The 19,850-nt window shown below is 35.2% G+C and overlaps 1 protein-coding gene across 10 annotated transcripts in view; it reads right to left on the bottom strand.

The window, feature by feature from the left end:
* Positions 1 to 19,850, bottom strand: part of CSNK1G3 (casein kinase 1 gamma 3) — a 64,756-nt gene that overhangs the window by 4,773 nt on the left and 40,133 nt on the right. For 8 of the 10 annotated variants that reach the window (XM_018086071.2, XM_018086075.1, XM_008923281.4 and 5 more), the window contains 9 exons: positions 16,451 to 16,599; positions 14,914 to 15,148; positions 8,601 to 8,686; positions 8,382 to 8,466; positions 6,667 to 6,815; positions 5,991 to 6,086; positions 5,236 to 5,331; positions 1,873 to 1,979; positions 1,482 to 1,505 (listed from right to left, as the gene is read on the bottom strand). In XM_018086071.2, coding sequence (XP_017941560.1) covers positions 1,482 to 1,505; positions 1,873 to 1,979; positions 5,236 to 5,331; positions 5,991 to 6,086; positions 6,667 to 6,815; positions 8,382 to 8,466; positions 8,601 to 8,686; positions 14,914 to 15,148; positions 16,451 to 16,599 — 1,027 coding nt within the window. The remainder of the gene's footprint in view (positions 1 to 1,481; positions 1,506 to 1,872; positions 1,980 to 5,235; positions 5,332 to 5,990; positions 6,087 to 6,666; positions 6,816 to 8,381; positions 8,467 to 8,600; positions 8,687 to 14,913; positions 15,149 to 16,450; positions 16,600 to 19,850) is intronic. The other 2 variants (XM_018086073.3, XM_008923282.4) reach the window with 2 other exon arrangements.

Raw genomic sequence — 19,850 nt, 5'->3', positions numbered from 1 at the left:
AAACTCCAGGGATTGAGGAAACTGCAGTTTAAATAGACAGTGCTAGAAAACTAATTTGACTTTCATACTTGAATAAAAGAAGATTTATCTAAAGAGTAGGATATTGAGACTAGTTATCTCATCTGTAACAAAATCAGTAAAGACTAAGCAAAAGAGGTCAAGGACAGTATATTTGTCCATCACACATTTACATCAGAGAAAATAAATTTCTATACTTCTACAGCAGCTGAGCATCCTAGCTACTATGAATTCTTTTAACTTTCTGCACATAACTAAGTAAAGTTGATAACTAAACATGGGTTGAACTGTGCTAAGCACTATTCAAAACACGAGAAATTTAATCATTTCCTGTGTGTACATGAACTGAGCATAAGGAAGGTTGTCACTGTGCTTATTCAAAGGGAGAGGACAGGGAATTTATCCATGAACAGCCTACTAACATCCTTGCTCTTTGGGAACTTTTTTGGTTTAAATATATATAAGAAAACTGTATTCTTGACAGTAAAATAATAATACAGTACTCTACAAAGATGGTAGATTAAGAACTTAGTTCTTTTCAGTCATTACAGAAAACTGGTGCAGAAATGTGGCACAACAGACACCTCCACTCACGACAATATTAACTACACATGCACATAAACCTTACACACCAGAACCTCAAAATCTGGCTTTTCAAAAATTTCCCCTTTTCTAAAAGTTAGGAAAACAGTCCCTACAACACTAACTGATATTAAGGAATGCCGCTGGATTGCTCTGTTACTAATGTATCCTTCATATTTGAGTGCCCCTATTTGACAATAAACTAGGGTACATATCCTTATAAAATGCTATTCCAGGTACAATTATAAAATAAAACATGTTGTAAGTTATATTGCCTTAGCTGTCAAGAATATTTTTCTGTACTATTTTGCAAGTTTGAGTTTACTACTCAAATGCATAAACATTAGTTGTCCATCCCACGTTAACTGACATTAATATTTCTCCCTTTCATTACACTGTAATTTTAAGGAACCCTGAAGTTATGTTTTAGTGATTAGTTAGCAGGTTGTTAAAGACTAATACTCTGGTAAATATTTCATTTACAGAGACAAATGGCAAAGTTCAAACATTGGCTAGCATTTATTATTTATTAGTTATTTTCTAGATGTTAAAATACTGGCTGAAAGCTACAACATCTGAAAAAAATGTTTTCCCCTTTAAAACAAAATAGTAAGTAGGAAAAAATATTCTAGTGCCCATTAAAAAGTTTGAAATAAAGTACATCACAGACTACACAACTTAAAAGCAAGCAGTATTTGAAGCTGGCAGAATAGCTCCTGAAGGCAGCTACTTGTAAAAACAATTTTTTCACGGAATTAAAACGTGTTTTGTGATTTTCAAATGGACATTTTATTTTAAAGTTCCCTGATATTAGTTTTAAACCCAATAATAAGAACAAAGCTTCTGGGGCTATTTCTGCCTGCTTATGCTGTATAACTCACCACATGTTCAACACTTTCTGGCAGCTACACAGAAGGAGAGTAAGGAAAAAAAGAGAATCAGAATACCACACAGAGAAAGAATTTCACATCTTGCACACATAGCTGTTGGTAGTCAGAAGATTGTCCTAAATATTTCAAAATTAGTTGAAATATCAAAAATGCATGCACTTCTCTAGCATAGCAAGATGTGTTATTAAAGTCTTAGCCTAAAAGTACAAGCTATAGAAAGTCTTTTACTTAAAAATTTAAAGACAAAACTAGACAGAGCACTGGAGTTTTGTCCCTCACCAGTGGCTATTAGTTTAGATAATATTTCTTTAATAACTATATGAGAAAAATATTGAAGCAGCTGAGCCCACGAGATCCAAAGAATACAAAAACAAGGACATACTTTGTTTCATCCATTACTTCTACTTCTGCAGGAGCTGTGATGGGTGCATTTGAACGGCCTGCAGTTGGGTCATCTGTGTTGAGTTCTCCATTTGTTGAGCTTACTACCTGAAATCACCAGAAAGACTTGAAATTATGCCAGTGCCAGACTCACATTTGTTAACTCCTAAATCTTAAAAAAAAAAAAAATAGATTTTTTAATTCCATAATTCTTTTTATTTCAGTAATAGTTTCTTTGCCAGGTTTCATTCTGGTATCCCCATGCTCTTGTCATTTTCCTTTCATATCTATTAGTGGAACTGACATTTACATGACACACTCAGTGAGTGGACTAAGCAAAGCACCTCAGTGGATCAGGTTTGCTCATCTCCCTCATGTCTCTTCAGAGTCTTAAGGGAAGGCACAAAACACTTTCCTGATACCAATCAATCTAACCCTGTCTCTGCTTCTTTAGTGTATTTATGCTCCTTAGTTTCCATCTTTGTATGGCCTGATTCATTTGTATCTCAAAAGCGTACTCACTAGAAGAAGGGAGAACTAAGACATTTGCTAGACTGAAGAGTATAAATGGTATCTGATTTTTAGAACACAAAAACACTGCCAAAAAATTAATCAGCTGCAGAGACCAACAGTAGTCCACAGTCCAAGATTATTACCAGCTGCTGCCTGATGGTCAGAGATTAATGTAGACAAAAGGAGCAGGAAGAAAAGCCACTATCATAATATTATTCCCCTCACCCTTCCAAGCTCTCCTCTTAATGCAGCAGTTGTATCTTATCTATTTATAGCCAGAACTAAGAGCCTAGCCTATTGAGGTTTGCTTTGTGGTTCCTTTTCTAAGTAAGTACAGAGCGTCAGAAGTCTGCTACACTTAAGGCATTTTCCATGCCATATGCCTACATTAGGCTGAGTTCTCTTCTTTTTCATGTTTGACTAAAATAGCAACCACTGACAAGAAAAACTGCTGCCCTGTAACAAAACAAAAGATGTCTGAGATTGCAGGATCTAATTAGTTACATTTTAGTCAACATAATTGAAGGAATTGTGGGAGACTGGGCTTTATTTCTATGATGACAGGTAAGTCGGTGTAGTTTCAACAAGGTGGTTTAAGCTTAGTTTCATATCACTGCGCATGACAGAAGCACTTCACATTCAGTGACAGAAATAAATAGGAATTGTACTTTAACAATAAGATGGTGGGTCAGGCATTTTGAACCAAACACTCTAGGTTAGTAGTTTCGGTTTGTGGGTTGTTTTTTTTTGTTTGGTTTTGGTTTTTTTGTTTTTTTGTTTTTTTTAACAAGTATCTTAATATTTATTGTCATCATTGTCCAAATTTACTTGGAAGGAGAAACAGTATGATCCCAACCACTTCACCAGGTATCTTACTGTGCAGATAAATTTCATTGCTTCTTGTGAAATATCCAGTTGTAATAGTGATAAGCACAGTGGAAAGTGCATCAGAAGTACTTGCTAAATAAGACAGGAGCATTGCTGACGATGTAAGGGTAAAAAAAATTTGCTCAACTTGTCCAAGGGGGTTTTTGGGTCCAAAGGAAGCACAGAATGGTTACAGTTGGAAGGGACCACTAGTGATGTCATCTGGTCCAACCCCCATGCTCAAGGAGGGTCTCCTGGAGCACGTTACTCATGACTGTATCCAGACAGCTTTTGAACGTCTCCAGGGAAGGAGACTTCACAACCTGTCTGGGCAGCCTCTTCCAGTGCCTGGCCACCCTCATAGTAAAGAAAGTCTTCCTCTTGTTCATGTGGAACTTCCTATGCATAATTACATAACTAACCACAACTACAGCCTGCATTAATCCATATAAAGTAATGCTATCCAATTAATATTGTAGTCAACTTTGTCTGCAGTCCTAATAATTCAGGATTTCTGCTCCATGATCTAAATTCAAAATGAATTTTTCTAAAGAGATCCTCAGGGATCGCACTCAAGGTTTCATAACAGTGGTTGATCAAAAACTGAAGCCTTTGTCTTTAGTTTACTCAAGTAAGGGTAGGGTACATCAAGAAATAAAAAGACAGGTATATGTCCCTTTCTGGATGGAAAGCATGCACAATACAACTTAGCAATCCTGACTATTGCAAAGAACAGGTGACAGTATGCAAAGGCATTTGCAAGAACTCTTATTTTCTTCTCTTTTCTTACACAAAGTAAATGAAATAATGTATGATTTTTTCACAAGTTAAATAGGCCCCAACTCTAGCATTGGTAGAGCTTTCACATGGCATTCTCCATCACACTTCTTTCCCAGGAGCACCTGTTTAATTATTCCCATCTATCTCCTTGGACAGCAGACTTTAAAAAAAAGGATCCAACTCAAGCATGTACACACTTGTCACTTGGACTGGAAAACATGAAAGCAAATATCTAAAAATCCTTTGAGAAACCCCCCCCATTATATTAACAGTAAGGCATATTACTGTTATTTCCTAGAAAATGTCCTCCCCATCCCCAAAGGGTATTAAGCATATCTCTTGCAATTGTTGCATTTTATCTGACAAAGAATAAAAGGTTTCTTAAGTGCTACAATTATCAAACAAGTGATATGACATACAATTTCAAAGTTCTACTGACTGTAACTTAACACATTAAATATGTTTTCTTTCTAATATTAAAAAAAAAAATTAAAAAGTAATAATTTTAGAAGACAACTCCAAATCCAACTTTGATTCCACATGACTATACTGTTCTCAAAAGATGAATTATTTCCTTTAAAACTGATGTTATTGAGAGAACTACTGCAAATCAAGTTAAATATACCATAAAGCTTTTAAAAGATTTATTAATGAGAAGCACAAAACTTTGAAACTTTTCTTGATACATAGTTATAATTATCATTACTAGATTTTCTTACATGACACATGACAGTTGTTTCTAAAGCAGCAAAATTTAGAGGATGTTAAGTTTTAATTGAGTTCCAAAGCTTTAAAGAAGACATGGAATTATCACACTGGCAAGACTGCAGCACTGTTTGACATGGCTTGAATAATACTGAATTCAGTCAATAGTGCATTTTAGTTGCTAATATAACTAACACATCAAAAGTGTAAACTTCAGTTGCTTGCACTATTTTAAGTGCACATTCCATTAAAAAGACAGTTCAATTGTTTTAGACTTTCACTAAGAAACGTGCAGGAAAAACTCCACAAACAAAAAGTTCCATAGTTTCTACACCTGTTTTAATTTCAGTTTGACAACTGTGAACCAAGGAGTAACATTCTGAGCATTACTGGAAAGTAGTTTTAATATGAAAATGTGAATTATGTCATACACTACAGGATACCAGTATTATGTACCAGAAAACAACTAATTTAAGTCATGCAAAGAAGCAGAAAATACCTGTACCGAGCCACCATGTCTGTCAGCTGCCAGGTGAGCCCTCAAATGATGTGGATTGGCTTGTTGTGAGTCCCAAGCTGCCCTATGGTCTGTTGACTACCATTTTTGAATGCATTAGGAATTTATGCAAAAGAAGAAAAAAAATTACGAAAATAAAAAATTTGTGCATTAATTATTATTGGGGTTTTTTTAAAGGCACAGAAGCACTATACACTTAATTCCTGTATAGATTGCACTTCTGCATTATCAACATACTTACACATGACTACACATACATTTTCATAGAGAGGTGAAGCAGCTAAAACTCAAAATTCGTAGTAAGAAAAGGTACACCAATGCAACCTTCTAACTTTGCTAAGGTAAATGGACAGAACTCTGAATTTCTAAAATTTTTACCACCTTGGTCATTAGCCTGGTTTAAAAAAAAAGCAAAAATCTTGTACATACACGTTACCAAAATGAACCCAAATAGATGACATGGTATATGGAAAGTGACAGTGATTAAAGAAGTATCAGAGAGAAAATGCACTACTAATGTAAGCTACATTATATCATAGCTTCAAACAAGCAAATTTTTAGGACATTTTAATGTATTTCTAGATCTGTAAACTTTAACAAGGATCTACTTAAATCCAAGTCAAAACAGAGAAAACCTGGTGTCAATTTTATTTTGGAGCTCTAATAAAATCAATAACATAGCACACATCATTAGACAAAAACATACTAATGTTGATAATTTTATAAGAGTAGTTTACCTGATTTTTGGATTGTTGCATTCTGTCTCTGTGTTGATATGCTTCTCTGTTTGAAGACATTGCAGGGTCTGAATGTACTGAACCCACTGGAGTAGGCTACAAATATAAATAATACGAAGCTACTGGTAAAACCCCCAAATTTCTAAGTCTCATCAAAAGTTACTGGTTTGTAAAAGAAAATAGTCTTTGAATCTGACAGTTTCCAATAACACAAAATCATCAAATTAAATAAGAAGTTTCACTAGATATTTACACTTAACATCAAAAAGGAAAAAAGCAAACTAAGAATTACATAATTGAAGTAGCAATTCTAAGTATTATTATAAATTAATATTCTGAAAGACTTTAGGCTGATACTTTCTTCAGTTAGCAGTTAGAACATTCTGATGAAACCTGACTAAAGGGTTAAAGTAATTCTTTATGCAACCCCATTTTGGATTGAGCAGAGATATACTTAGATACTGAGAGTATGTCTGGAAAGAGAAAGAATATGAAACACTCAAGCCAAAAGATAATGTTAGAAAATGCATCTGAAAATGGGTTTGTAATAGCAGCTGTTAACAATTCTAATGACAGCCTTGAGGTGCACATCTCCTGAAACTCAATTCTGAACCACTGACTCAAAACTGATCACATAAAATGGCCATTATATTACTAACAGCTTAACTGTACTCACCAGCTGTTTTCCAATCCAGTCATATTCATAATCAAACATATAGCCTTTCCGATCAAGTAAGTCTGTGAAGAGCTTTCTTAAGTAGTCATAGTCTGGCTTTTCAAAAAAATCTAACCTTCTTACATAACGTAGGTATGTAGCCATTTCCTCTATATAAATAAGAAATATACGTAATTCTCATTACCTCTTTTAATGGAACCAAAAAAAAAATTATTTCATTTTAAAGCATTTCTCACCCTAAAACCTGAACAGTTGTTCACTACGAATCTGTGAATTACCAGAAAGAAAAGTTACTTAATAGTAATAATGCTCTTTGAGATAAACTGCCATATTCTAAACATATCCTACCAAGTGATCCCTCACTAATTTTCCCTTTGCATTACCTGTTTAGTTCTTCCATTCAACCTTCCAATTCTAATGCACAGTACGTCAAAAAAGTGGGGAAAGAAATGCCTCTACTTCTTTTCCCCCCTCAATTTATTTCACAGAGACAAGACTAAGGAAAAGTAAAGAAAGGGGTATATGACAAAGTATCTGCTCCTGTCCACAAGGCCTGCTGTGGACAGGATTTCCTTTCATAAGAGGAAACAAAATCAGTCTGTCATGAGCTATTCTCAGCAAATCTATTTTTCCTATCAGTGATACTGTTATTACCTTTCAAGGTGTTTATTTATATTTTGGCAAAATCATGTCCATTTTACGTATATCCCCTGTTCTGAACACTTTAGTCCAACTTTTAAAAAATGTCATATTTGCTTCTCCAGTTTTCCAATACCTCATTGATTCTCCTTGCACTTACGGAGAGCTAGAAGTGACACCCAAAACTTGCAAGTTAATTTAAATATTAGTTCAAGCTGCTTCCAATTCAGCTTGGTTTTAACAGGGGTATGACACTGTATTAAAAACATATTATTATTAAAAACATATTAAAAATATTTGAGCTTAAAGGGTTTGCAAAATTTTATGTGTGAACATAAAAATGCAGACTAGTTGATCACTGTAAGCATACATATAATATTTTTTTGTTTCCTTTAGAAGAATCTACATTTTAAGAAAAACAGCATTAGCTTGCTGCTGCTCCAAAAGGATAATTCTTCTTTCTGGGCCCAGTATTGTTTAACTTATCCATCAATGGCCTGGATGAAGGGGTAGATGCCTCCTCAGCAAGTTCACTGATGACATAAAGCTGGGAGGAGTGGCCCTTTTAGAAGGAAAGGCTGGGCCTGTTCCGCCTTGACACGAGAGGACTGAGAGGGGACCTAATTAATGTGTGTAAATGTCTGAAGGGGGAGGGTGCCAAGAGGATGGAACCAGGCTCTTCTCAGTGGTGCCAAGCAATAGCAAAAGAGGTAAAGGGGTGAAACTGATGGAGAGGAAGTTCCTCCTAAAAATGAGGAAGAACTGCTTTACTGAGAGGTGACCAAGCACTGGAACAGATTGCGGAGTCTCCCTCACTGGAGATATTCAAGAACCATCTGGACACAATCCCATGCCACATGCTCTAGGATGACCCTGCTTGAACAGGGAGGTTGGACCAGGTGTCCCACTGTGGTCCCTTCCAACCTGACCAATTCTGTGATTTATCACCATAGTACATAATACATGTATTTGGAAGCATTATTTTATTTATTTTTAAAGCCAGATATTAAGCAATTACTTATCCCAGTTTTGTTTTATAAATCAATAAGAACATTTTTATAAATAGTAGACATTACCTGGGAAGTTTTCACACAATACTTCTATAGGGGTTGCTCGTTTTGTGTCTCCAATTTTTTGGTAACGTTCTTTTAATGTATCAGCCTATGATACAAGAACAAAACAAGCATCTGAAGTTATACAGCCTGCAGACAAACATTCAAAAAGAAAAAAACAAACATGTCAATAAAAGCTGATGATCTGAAAATAGGACAGAGGAAGATATCAAATCCCACTACCTTTAAACCTTGCCATGGAAGACTTCCTCTGAGAAAATACATAAACATATGACCCAAAGCTTCCAAATCATCTCTTCTGCTCTGCTCTGAAATGAAAGGCAAATATTATTAGAAAATTCAAGCTGAGTAATTTTACATTATATTTGAAAGGTTAGCTTCAAAATTATGTAAAAATCATTGGTAGATGTAGAGTACTTGAAATCAAACTAAGCGTATTGGGGGGTTCTGGTGTACTATGCCCTGCATTACAAACACAGCTAAAATAAAAAAAAAAAAAAAGTAGATGCAGACTGCAGGTATATTCATCTCAACAGTACTTAAAGCAAGTTATCTTGCTGTAAAAAACTGGTTTTATTTTAAAATATTGTTTATTTAAAATTTAGTTTGACCCTTAAAATTGCATTTTAATTACAATATTTTTAATTCATTACTTGTGAACTTGAAACAGTTTAAGAAAACTTAAATTGAATTCATTTTTTCTCTATAAAGCCATGGAGAAGACAGCCTTTTCCTGCGGGACCCATAATGGAATTTCTGAGCAAGTCAATGGTGGACTGAAGAAGGCTCAGAAGTACTATTATTTGAATAGAAACCAACATAAAGAGGCATGTACATACAACCTGTCTCAAGTCTAGCTGATATTTAAGCTTTTACAGTACATAATGTCTGGCAAGGCTATAATTTTTCATCTGTACTAAAGCAGTGGCAGTCCTTCAAAAAGTTCACAGAAAGTTAAAACAGAAAGTAACAAGTAAAACACAGTGCATTCAAAGTTTTCAAAGCAATTTCATATAGTTTTTAAATTAAATCCATTATTTGTAGGAAAAGTAAACACAATAGATAATACCACGTCTTTAAATTACATGTAGAAAAGACATTTTTACATTTCCACCAGACTTCATTCTGTACTGCTGTTGAAACAAATGTTGTATTACGTATTGAGGAAACAGGCAGTATTCAAATCTAAATTTGAGTTCCTCCCTGACACAAGGCAGAAAAACAAAATTATAAAATTGTTTTCACCCAGTATTTCAAAAGACAAAATCACTATGCTTTGACAACAAGAAAAACAGAGTAGGAAATCAAAGTAAAAAAAAAAGATTGTTTGATTTTTTTAAATACAGCAAAGTTAACAAAGTCAACCTGGCTCTGATTTGATCAACACATAATATTGCCATAAATATACTGCATCTGAAGAACAATTATTAATCTTCATATAGATAGAACAACGTACTTAATATTCTATTCCTATCCCTACCTTCTCATCTGAACACTGAGTAAACACATACTAGCATGATAATTCTATATTTAGCCCATTACTTCATCACACATCTGCCAGCCATATGAGGCTCTTTCATGATCATTTCTCCTTCACTCATTTCCATGTTTCCAATTTCCTTGCCAACACTCTTCTTGTGCTCACTCCTCCACTCTCACTGCCCACTCCTGCCACTTTTCTCAGTGCCCTCTAGACAATTTGATTCTATCTGAATTTCTCTGCCAACCCCACAACATCTCATTTACTGATCACATGCTATCCTGATACAATCACACAGGGTAAGAAGAAAGCAGGAATAAGCTACAGAGTTCTTTTTATGCTGTAGAGTTCTATGCCTCACAGGTTCCAGTACGTGAAAGAAATGTTGGCTCCAGTTGCTGGCAGAAATTCTGTGCTCTTTATGAGATAGGGTGGGCATGCAGAAAATGAGTACTTCACAGAATGTTACAAGTGTGCAACAGACGGCCCACCTATGGGCAACACTAAGGCGCAGCCCACAAAAATGCACTGGAAAGTTCTGTTAGGTTTTTGCTAATCCCTCTCTTTCACATTGATTCCTACAAGTTATGCTGATGAAAAATTAACCTACTCTGCTCTAAAAAAAAAAAAAAAAAAAGTATTTTATGGAGGCAATGGCTCCTTCACAGAGAATCCTATCTATGAAAGGTGAAACTTTCAATCTTTATCTTGAAATTATTTCAAATTAAGAGGATTTTGGCTTTTTGGTTTTCAGGGTCTTTTTTTTAAATGAGCTTTGGACTGCTGGTGATATTTCTTTAGGACAGTTCTTTGGGAACTACTTCTAGGATACACCATTTGAATTCACAAAACTCTGCTACGAGAAAGGATTTTTTGTTTGTTTTAGTTCTAGGGACAGTGATTATTATTTAGAATCCATTTAAGTTCTTCACTGACCAATTTGAGCTAATTAAGAAATAGTAATCAAACACACTTTCCTATGGATGGAAATCTTCAAGATGAGCTGGAGAAACAGGAAAACCAAAGATTATACTGCTATTATTCAAAGAAGGACCTCTGAAAACTGGAAAAAAACTAGCAGTGGACTAACTAGAAGAAAAAAGGATTTCAAGCATCAGCTAGAGGAAGAGCTGCTAATGTATACAGATGCTAGTGTATCACAATATAATGAGATTAAGAGGATATGTTGCCTAAAAGGTAATAAGATCATAAAATGACAAACACACAACAAAGCTTTAGGGCAGATGGTTTCCTCTCTCAAAGTGGTCACCTGAAGCAAGCTAAATTAATAAGAAACCGGTACCTGTTATTTAGTTCATGAACTACAGACAATTATCTCAATTCAAATAGACTGATTTAAATGAACATTAGAGCCTCATTCAGCAGGCTATTCCCAGAAATCATCTTTTTTTTAGGATACACAATAACATAATCATAATATAGTTTATAGAACAGACATTCAGTCTTTAGTAAGCATCCATTATAAACACTACATTCCTCCCCAAAGAAAGTTACTTGGATCAGAAAAGACAGTATTAGCTACCAAGAAGATTACATGGTTAGATACAGAAATGGAAAGTGACAACCTACTTAACTTGAACTATCAGTCGATAAAATTTAGCAAAAAAAAATTTGAAACCTAGAGTTTGTAGTCTTACTAAAAATGATAGGATTTCATACAATAATATAAGGGACAGAACAGCATTCCTTTCTGAAAAAAATAATGAATCCCAAAGTTGATGATTCTGTTACAGAAAAATGAAGTTGCATGACAAGTACACATTGTATGTCATACTGTTGTCTTAAGAATAATGAGGACTTTATGTAAAAAAAAAACAACCCTATTTTCATTTATACCTTTAATTAAGGTGCCCACTGCAGAAGAGGTTGGAGCCCATCTCAGGAACTGAAGGTGCACAAGTCCCTGGGACCTGTTGAGATGCATCTACGAGTCCTGAGGGAATCTCAGGCTAAACCATTAACCATTACATTTCAGAAATTGTTCCAGTTCAGTGAAGTTCCCACAGATGGAAAAAGGAGAAACGTAACCCCCATTACAACAAAGGCAAGAAAAGGAAGACATGGGAAACTACAGGCCAGTCAGTCTCACCTCAGTGCCCGGCAAGATCACAGAGCAGATCCTCTTGGAAACTGTGCTAAGGGACATGGAAGACAGGGAGGTGACTGATGACAGACAACACAGTTTCACTACAGGTAAATCATGCCTAACAAATTTGGTGATTTTGCACACAGATAGAGTGTTGGTGCAGGATGGAAGAGTAACTGACATCACCCACCTGGACTTGTACAAAGCCTTTGACACTAATGTAGGACATCCTTGTCTCTGAACAGGAGATACACTGATTTGACAGATGGAACAAGTGGACAAGGAATTGGCTAGGTGGTTGCACTCTTAAGCTGTTGGGAACAACTCAATATTCAAGTGAAGACCAGTGAGGAGCACCATTCCTCAGGGGTTGGTATTGGGACAGGTGCTGGGTAACACCTTTGCTAGTGATGTGGACAGTGGGATTGAGGGCACCACCAGCAAGTCTGCCAATGAGACAAAGCTGTGTGGTGCAGTGACCATGCTGAAGGGAATGGATGTCATTCCAAGGGATCTGGACACGCTTGAGAGGTGGACCTGTGCAAACTTCATGAAGTTCAACAAGGAAAAGTGCAAAACCTGCACCTAGATCCGGGCAATCCCAAGCACAAGTACAGGCTCGGCAGAGAATGGAGATCAGTCCTGAGAAGGACTTGGTGGTGCTGGTAGATGAGAGGCTGGACATGAGCTGGCAGCCCAGAAAGCCAATCATATCCTGGACTCCATCAAAAGCAGGGTGGCCAGCAGGGAGAGAGAGGGGATTCTGCCCCTCTACTCTGCTCTGGTGAGAGCCCACCTGGAATGCTGCATCCAGCTCTGGGGTTCCCAACATAAGAAGTACATGGAGCGAGTCCAGAGAAGGGCTATGAAGACAATCAGGGAGTGTCTCTCCTATGAAGACAGGCGGAGAGTTGGGGCTGCTCAGCCTGGAGAAGAGGAAGCCCCAGAGAGCACATTACAGCACCTTCCAGTACCCAAAGGGGGCCTCCATGAAAGGTGGAGAGGGACTTTTTACAAGGACAAGAGGTAGTGGTTTCATACTGAAAGAGGGTAGGTTTAGATTTGATCTTAGGAATAAATTCTTTACTGTGTGGGCACCAAGACACTGGAACAGTTTGCCCAGAGAAGCTGTGGATGCCCCATCCCTGGAAGTGATCAAGGTTGGATGGGGCTTTGAGCAACCTGGTCTAGTGCAAGGTTTTTCTGCCCACAGAAGGGGCAGAACTAGATTATCCTTTCCAACCCAGACCATTCTGTGATTAAACAACAATAAACACATCTAACCAGAGATCAAGACTCTACTTAAGGAGTGGAAAAGTCACCCTTGTAGTCATTTACTATGTTCCTGTGTTAATATCAGACATATAAACAAAATTCAGTTGTGTTTTTCAAGTAATTACCAGTTTCATATTCGTGTTTATTTTCTTAAATGAGATAGGGGAATCTTCTTATTTAAGAAGGAAAAAGCTTATTTGATTTTAAAAGTCATTGTGCCACTGTTGAAAATTCTATATTATTCAAAAGTCTATTCTGTCTAATGGAGATGAGAGCCTAGTGTCAAAAATTTAAGTCACCCTAAGCTGACATCAGCTTTCATGCCTGAAAAATACAGTGAATGCTTCCTTTATCTGAGGAGACTGAGCTCCAAAAGCTAAGTCTAGAAAGCTCAAATCCTATATTTGAGGTTCTGGAGCATGTCCAAAACAGAGCAATGAAGCTGGTGAAGGGTCTGGAGCATAAGTCTTTTGAGGAGTGGCTGAGGAAGCTGAGGTTGTTTACATCCTGGAGGAAAAAAGAGGCTCAGGGGAGACCTCTACAACTATCTGAAAGTTTAGCCTCTTCTCCAAAGTAACAAGCGACGGGACAAGAGAAAACAGCCTCATGTTGTGCCACAGCAAAGTTTAGACTGGGAAAATTTTCTTCACCAACAGGGTTCTCAAGCACTGGAACACAGGGAAGTGGTTGAGTCACCATTCTGTGAAATATTTTAAAAGATCTGTAGATGTGGTGCTTAGGGATGTGGTTTAGTGATGGACTTGGCAGTCCTGGGTTAATAGTGGACTAAATGATCTTAAGGGTATTTTCCAACCTAAATGATTCTATGGTTATGCTTTACTGATAAAGCACCTTCTTGCTGTCTGAAAAGTGTGAATGGTTTCTCATTTGCCATATTAACAGTCGCACTTACAGTTGAGCTGTATGTATTGTGCAACATTTTTATGACCAATTCAAAGAGCAACCTAATCAGTGATTACCATGCAGTGATAAACAACCAGTTTACACAAATTCAAAGGGGTCAAACCTGTTTTCACTAGAAAACCTCTTTATAACTGGAATAAACAAAGATCTGAGTGCTCATACCTTTTTCCAGGTAAATTTATTCATTCAATAATAACAACTTTCATCTTTATATATATTCTGTCCTTTCATTAGCTCGTTAGCATAACCTTTAAATCCTTATTAACAGTGTAAGCACTAAAAAAAATAATCAAGAAATCAGTATCATATATAAGCTACTTTATTATTTTATGATGCATTTCAAAGAGAACAGAAAACTAGCAAGATACCACTGAAAACCTGTGTTGTTGCAATCTATTCACTTTACTATCTTTAATAAGTGTATCTGCTTCCTGGACACTTCACTCTGCCATGGTATACTTCTAAATGTGAAGATGTTATAATACAAAAAGATATACCCCATCTTTCTTTTACATATATCTAACAAAGATAACAATTCCCAAAACAACACCATGATGATTAGAGATTCAGAAAATATTATTCCCATAAACAGTATTTCCATAAGGACAAACTATATTAGCGCAGTACACAAAACTTGTACTTCTTAATGACTACAGACTGAGAAAAATTACAACTACAAAACAAGATGGTTTATGACAAATCACAGCTGTTGATCAATTCTTGTTTCTGCACTTAAAAAGCACACATACCTTTTCCTAAGTGTGTATTTATACTCATGTATCTAGCTGTTCCTGTAAGGCTCTTGTGTTCTCGATATGGTATGTGCTTCTTTGTTTCTGGATCTACATACTCCTTTGCTAAACCAAAATCTATAATGTGAATAATTTGCTGGGTTTTGTTTCCAGGTCGTCCTATTAGGAAGTTCTCAGGTTTTACATCTCTGTATATCAAGTTCTTTGAATGGACATACTCCATGCGAGAAATCTTTAATAAAAGAAAAAGGGAAAAAAAAAACAAACAACAAAACCAGAAAGTTTAGTTTAAGCTTCAGGTTATCACATTAAAATGTGTTAGAAGCTACATATCTTACATGGAGTTTATATTTAGAAGAAATCACCCCCATCTTAAAATCAAAGGGATATTGTTCTTAACAAGATATCTCCCAGTTAAGATCAATAAAAATTGTACACTTTCCCTAAGCAGATACATCAGTTTGTGTGTTGGAAACCTTCACACTGGACATTAGTCATGAATCATGTATTTAACAGTTTTCTCCTTTAAAAACAGGTGGTACAACTATGTTTTGTGCACATTAAGTAAAACCAGAAACTGTCATCAAGCAGTGAGTAGCAAAGTTTCATGTAGATCTGTTACACATTAGAGGTACAAACAAGAGAAGCACTGAAAGTTCATCACTATGCATATAATTACATTCCAGTTGGATCGCTTTCTATCAAAATTTCTGTATTCAGAAAGGAACAGGAAGTGTTAAATAAAACGGATCTTTGGATCTGTGATAACTTCAGCATTTTAAAAAAAGACCTTGGTCATTTTGGCTGTAAATAAGCTCAATATGTCTATATCTCTGTAGCTGGAGGTCTGTTATACAATTACAGTTGTGTTTTAAACAGCTATTTTTACCCTTCATGAGTAATATTCAGGGAAGTGGAAGTTCAGTATCATTAATATTTCATAAGGACTTATTTAAAACTCATATCATCAAGGTAAACATGCATAGATTTAATTGTCTTTCTTTGCATTTCCACCCACCCTTAGGTCAAAACCAAATAAGGAAATCTTCAAAAAAGACAATAATTCTTCATTGAATAATTTTGTGCTATAATTTCTGGGAGGGTTTGAGGAATCTTTCATGTGTTTGTTTGCTTTCTTGCTTACAAGAATGCTCAGGAAAAATATTTATGCTATTTAGCAGCCTCATAATCCAACTGCTTTTGCGTGCTAGAATTATTTATATTTAATTAAAGTTTTCTTTTTAAAAGAGTATGTCAAACTAATATTCATTATTTCAGGTTGTGACCTGTGAGAACTCCGAGGATGTCATGTAATTATATTCATGCAATGACTCTTGAAAAACTGAAACAAAGTAAATGGAAGTAACATAAGACAGTTTTCCTACTAAAACTGTATCACATGCTCTTTAAAGACCACTGACATCAATTTAAAACACGAGAACTGCAAATCTCTTAAGTTAAATAAGCATTTAATCCATTGCAGACTAATTTAGTTATTCTAGTGAATACTCAAATTAACATCTATTCTACTTACCAACTGTATGGCTATCATAAGAACGGTTTTAAGAGAAAATGTCCTACCACACAAGTCAAACAAATCTTCCAGACTAGGTCCAAGTAGTTCTAGCACCATAGCATTATATTTGCCACATGGGCCAAAATAATAAACCTGAGGTATTCCATCTGTAAAATGAAAATGCAAAGTAATTACAAGGTGTTAAATACGATTAATGAACACACCAATAAAATTCGTACTCAATTTCAAGTTGTTGTGAAGTTATAAATGCACTTTTCACATGAAAGCAAAAATAAAACCTCATACAAACTACAGGTAAAAGATACAACAGGAATAATAAAGATAGTATCATTTTCATTAAATATTTTGTGACTGTTACATATTTGACTCGTGAAAGATATAAACATTTTATAAAAAATAAAAATTAGAACCTCTCTGTTAGGTTTTGGAACAGTAAATTGAAACAGCTTTTAAAAAGCTATGAAGAGAGGCTTAAATACGTTCTTTTACCAAAAAAATGGAAAAAAAAAACCACCAAAAACCAAAACCCACCACACACTTAAATTAAACCTTTTAAAATAAGGCTATGACAAACCTACATTTAGTAATAAACCCACCTTTTTGTCTGCAGAAATAATTTCAAAACCCAAAAGAGATTAATGAACCAGAGAGTTCATTAATCAGAGGCAGGCAATCCAGAAGTTTGAAAATATCAACAGTTAAAGCCTTATGATCCAATTTTACTTACACCTTTTTGTACGTAAGCATTGTGTGACTATTTAATTAAAAATAACTTGGTATCATTGCTTTTATTCATTTTGCACTTTTCATATGCACAGGACATCTTACTCATTCAGCAAAATAAATTTTGTTTATATAAGGAACCTAGCTATTCCAGATTCTTTTTTTGCTCTTCAGTACATATCCTCTGTGTCTCACTTATTTGAAATATTCAGTACTATGAAAATGCATTACTCCTTTCCTGTGAGCTTTTCTACAGTATCCATTGTTACAATTACTGTACTATACAGAAGTACTAAACCTATTTTTAGAATACCTTAATGAAACACTGGATTTCACCTTCATTCTCTGTAGGGCAAATGTGAGTTTAAAAATTAAAACATCCCTAACTCTGGGTGTTTTTTGAGGTCTTGGGTTTTTCATGCCTTACTACAGTGCCACTTACACTGAGGGCACAGATTTATAATTGTTTCCACTACAGCTTTGGGGAAAAAAAAAATTAAAAAAAATACATTACTGTTTTAGCAAAACTAAAATCAAATGAATGACATGTTTTTAAGAGCATTATCATTAATATCTTTCCTACAAGTAAGAATAATGAAAGGAGAACCTCTAAAAATCCAGTTTAACTGTTCAGTGTTTTGAAGACCAGACCTTCAATTTATTTTAAGTATGTGTAATCATACCCATCTCTATACTAATATACTTAACATGCATAATTATACCCATTTCAGAAAGACTTCACAGGAGTAGCTTATCGCTACTAATGAAGGAGCATAGACCATATTGCATACCTCATACTGTATCAGAACATGGTACAAGATAGTGTTCTTCATTTTTTAAAAAAATCATCCCTAATTACCAAATAGACACCTAAAAGACTTGATCTTCTGACTAGGTAAAAACTCCAGAACACTCCAAAATTGTGTTTAACGCGTTATAACTTCTGCATATATGGAGCATTCTGTCTAAAATTACCCATATTGATAAAATAATTTCATATTAATAGTTCAAAGTACTAGAAGTTGGGGGTTTTGGTTATTAATCAAAACAGTCTTACTGCTTTTGCTTAAAAACAATAAGCTAATATCATCCTGCTACTTGTATTATCTCTTCATGTCTCTAGATCTCCAGAAGATAAGTCAGAAAGTAACATGATACTAATAAATAGAATCTGAGGTTTTTTCTCCACTATAGAGAAATAAATAATCTCTTCTACATAAATCTTTAAGAGATATTGGTTAAGTTAGAAAAACACAGAAATTCTGATTTTTAGAGAATTAAGAATTTCCTATTTTGTTGACAGGATATTCCAATACGTATTATCAATTAAGAAGATGTATATAATTTCCATTCTGAATTAGTCTGACTTCAATCACTTTCCTTCCACAAGAAGGAAACTATTCAAAACTTTTAAGACACATCCCAGTCGTCTTGTTGTGAAATAAAAGTCATTGTTCTTACATTTCTTGCTCAATAATTCATTACCATTCAATCCTTTCTATTACCTTGACATATCTTCTGGCCCATTCTCAAATATCCTTTATAAAAAGAAGTACCGCTTCCCATTATGTATGGAACTCAGTCATTATCACACAAACATCACTAAAAGTTACAAGTAACTTCCAACTCTTCCACCAAAGAAGAAACTTACTTGAGGCCAAAAAAACAGATTCACATACTCTCACTAAATTACCTTACCACTTAAACATCTACTTCCTTTCTAGATTTAAAAATCTGAATACAGCATTCTTATTTTCAGATATGTGTCACATTTGCTTATCCCTAGATATTTACACTTGATCACAAGTAAAACACTTTCATTTGAATGATCTCAATTTATTAAAGCCATTTACAATACTTTATGTGACTGCTTTGTGATAAAATTGTAAATCCATTTTAAATCAATATGACTTTGAATCCCATTTTAACCTCATGGCAAAAATCAAGAAAGTCATGACTTTGAAATTAACTATTTGAATATCGCTTGGTTTCCAGTTTCTTTTTCTAGAAAAGTTAACTTTCATTAGCCACCTAAAACATTGCTGCTATACAACACTGGTCTCCAAAATAAGAGACCAAATGCCCTAAAAGCGCATTACTATCCACTGGGGTGCTGGGGGGTGGGGAGAGGGAGGAGGGAGGGAAATAGAAAGATAATTTTGTATTTCCTTTTTTCTAAAACTAAGAAACTAAGCTTTTCTAATATTAAATGCATGGATTCACACTGGAGCTCTCACTAAGTCAGATGGTTGTATCACAGTACACATAGGAGAAATCCTGGCAGATAAGTGGGAATGCAGAGATGTTGACAGTAGTGTACCTGTTTGCTTATTCACTTTTGGCTTACTGTAATTATGTGTGCTCAGTTCGGTGGATTTATGGATTATATTGCCTAATGTTTGCTTAAATGCTTTAGTTTATGTACATGACGTCTAGAAAGTTTTTAAAGCTGACAGATCTGACTTTCCCTATAATGATGAAAGGATAAAAACACCAGAATAAAGAAAACATTACTAGAGTAACTAGAGTTTTCTCTAAGCCAGTCAAGAAACACACTGATGTGATATGCATTATATCTTATTGCTTAGACTGTTTGCTAAATCAGATTCATAAATGCTAGTAAAATACACAAGACTGCTCTTGCAGAACAAGGTGTTCTGTATTCAGCTTCCTA

The sequence above is a fragment of the Manacus vitellinus genome, unplaced genomic scaffold (genome assembly GCF_001715985.3).
Source record: "Manacus vitellinus isolate BGI_N305 unplaced genomic scaffold, ASM171598v3 scaffold_9_pilon, whole genome shotgun sequence".
Classification (NCBI taxonomy): Eukaryota; Metazoa; Chordata; class Aves; order Passeriformes; family Pipridae; genus Manacus; species Manacus vitellinus.
Note: the sequence above shows the minus strand (reverse complement) of the source record. Positions and strands in the feature narration are given on the sequence as shown.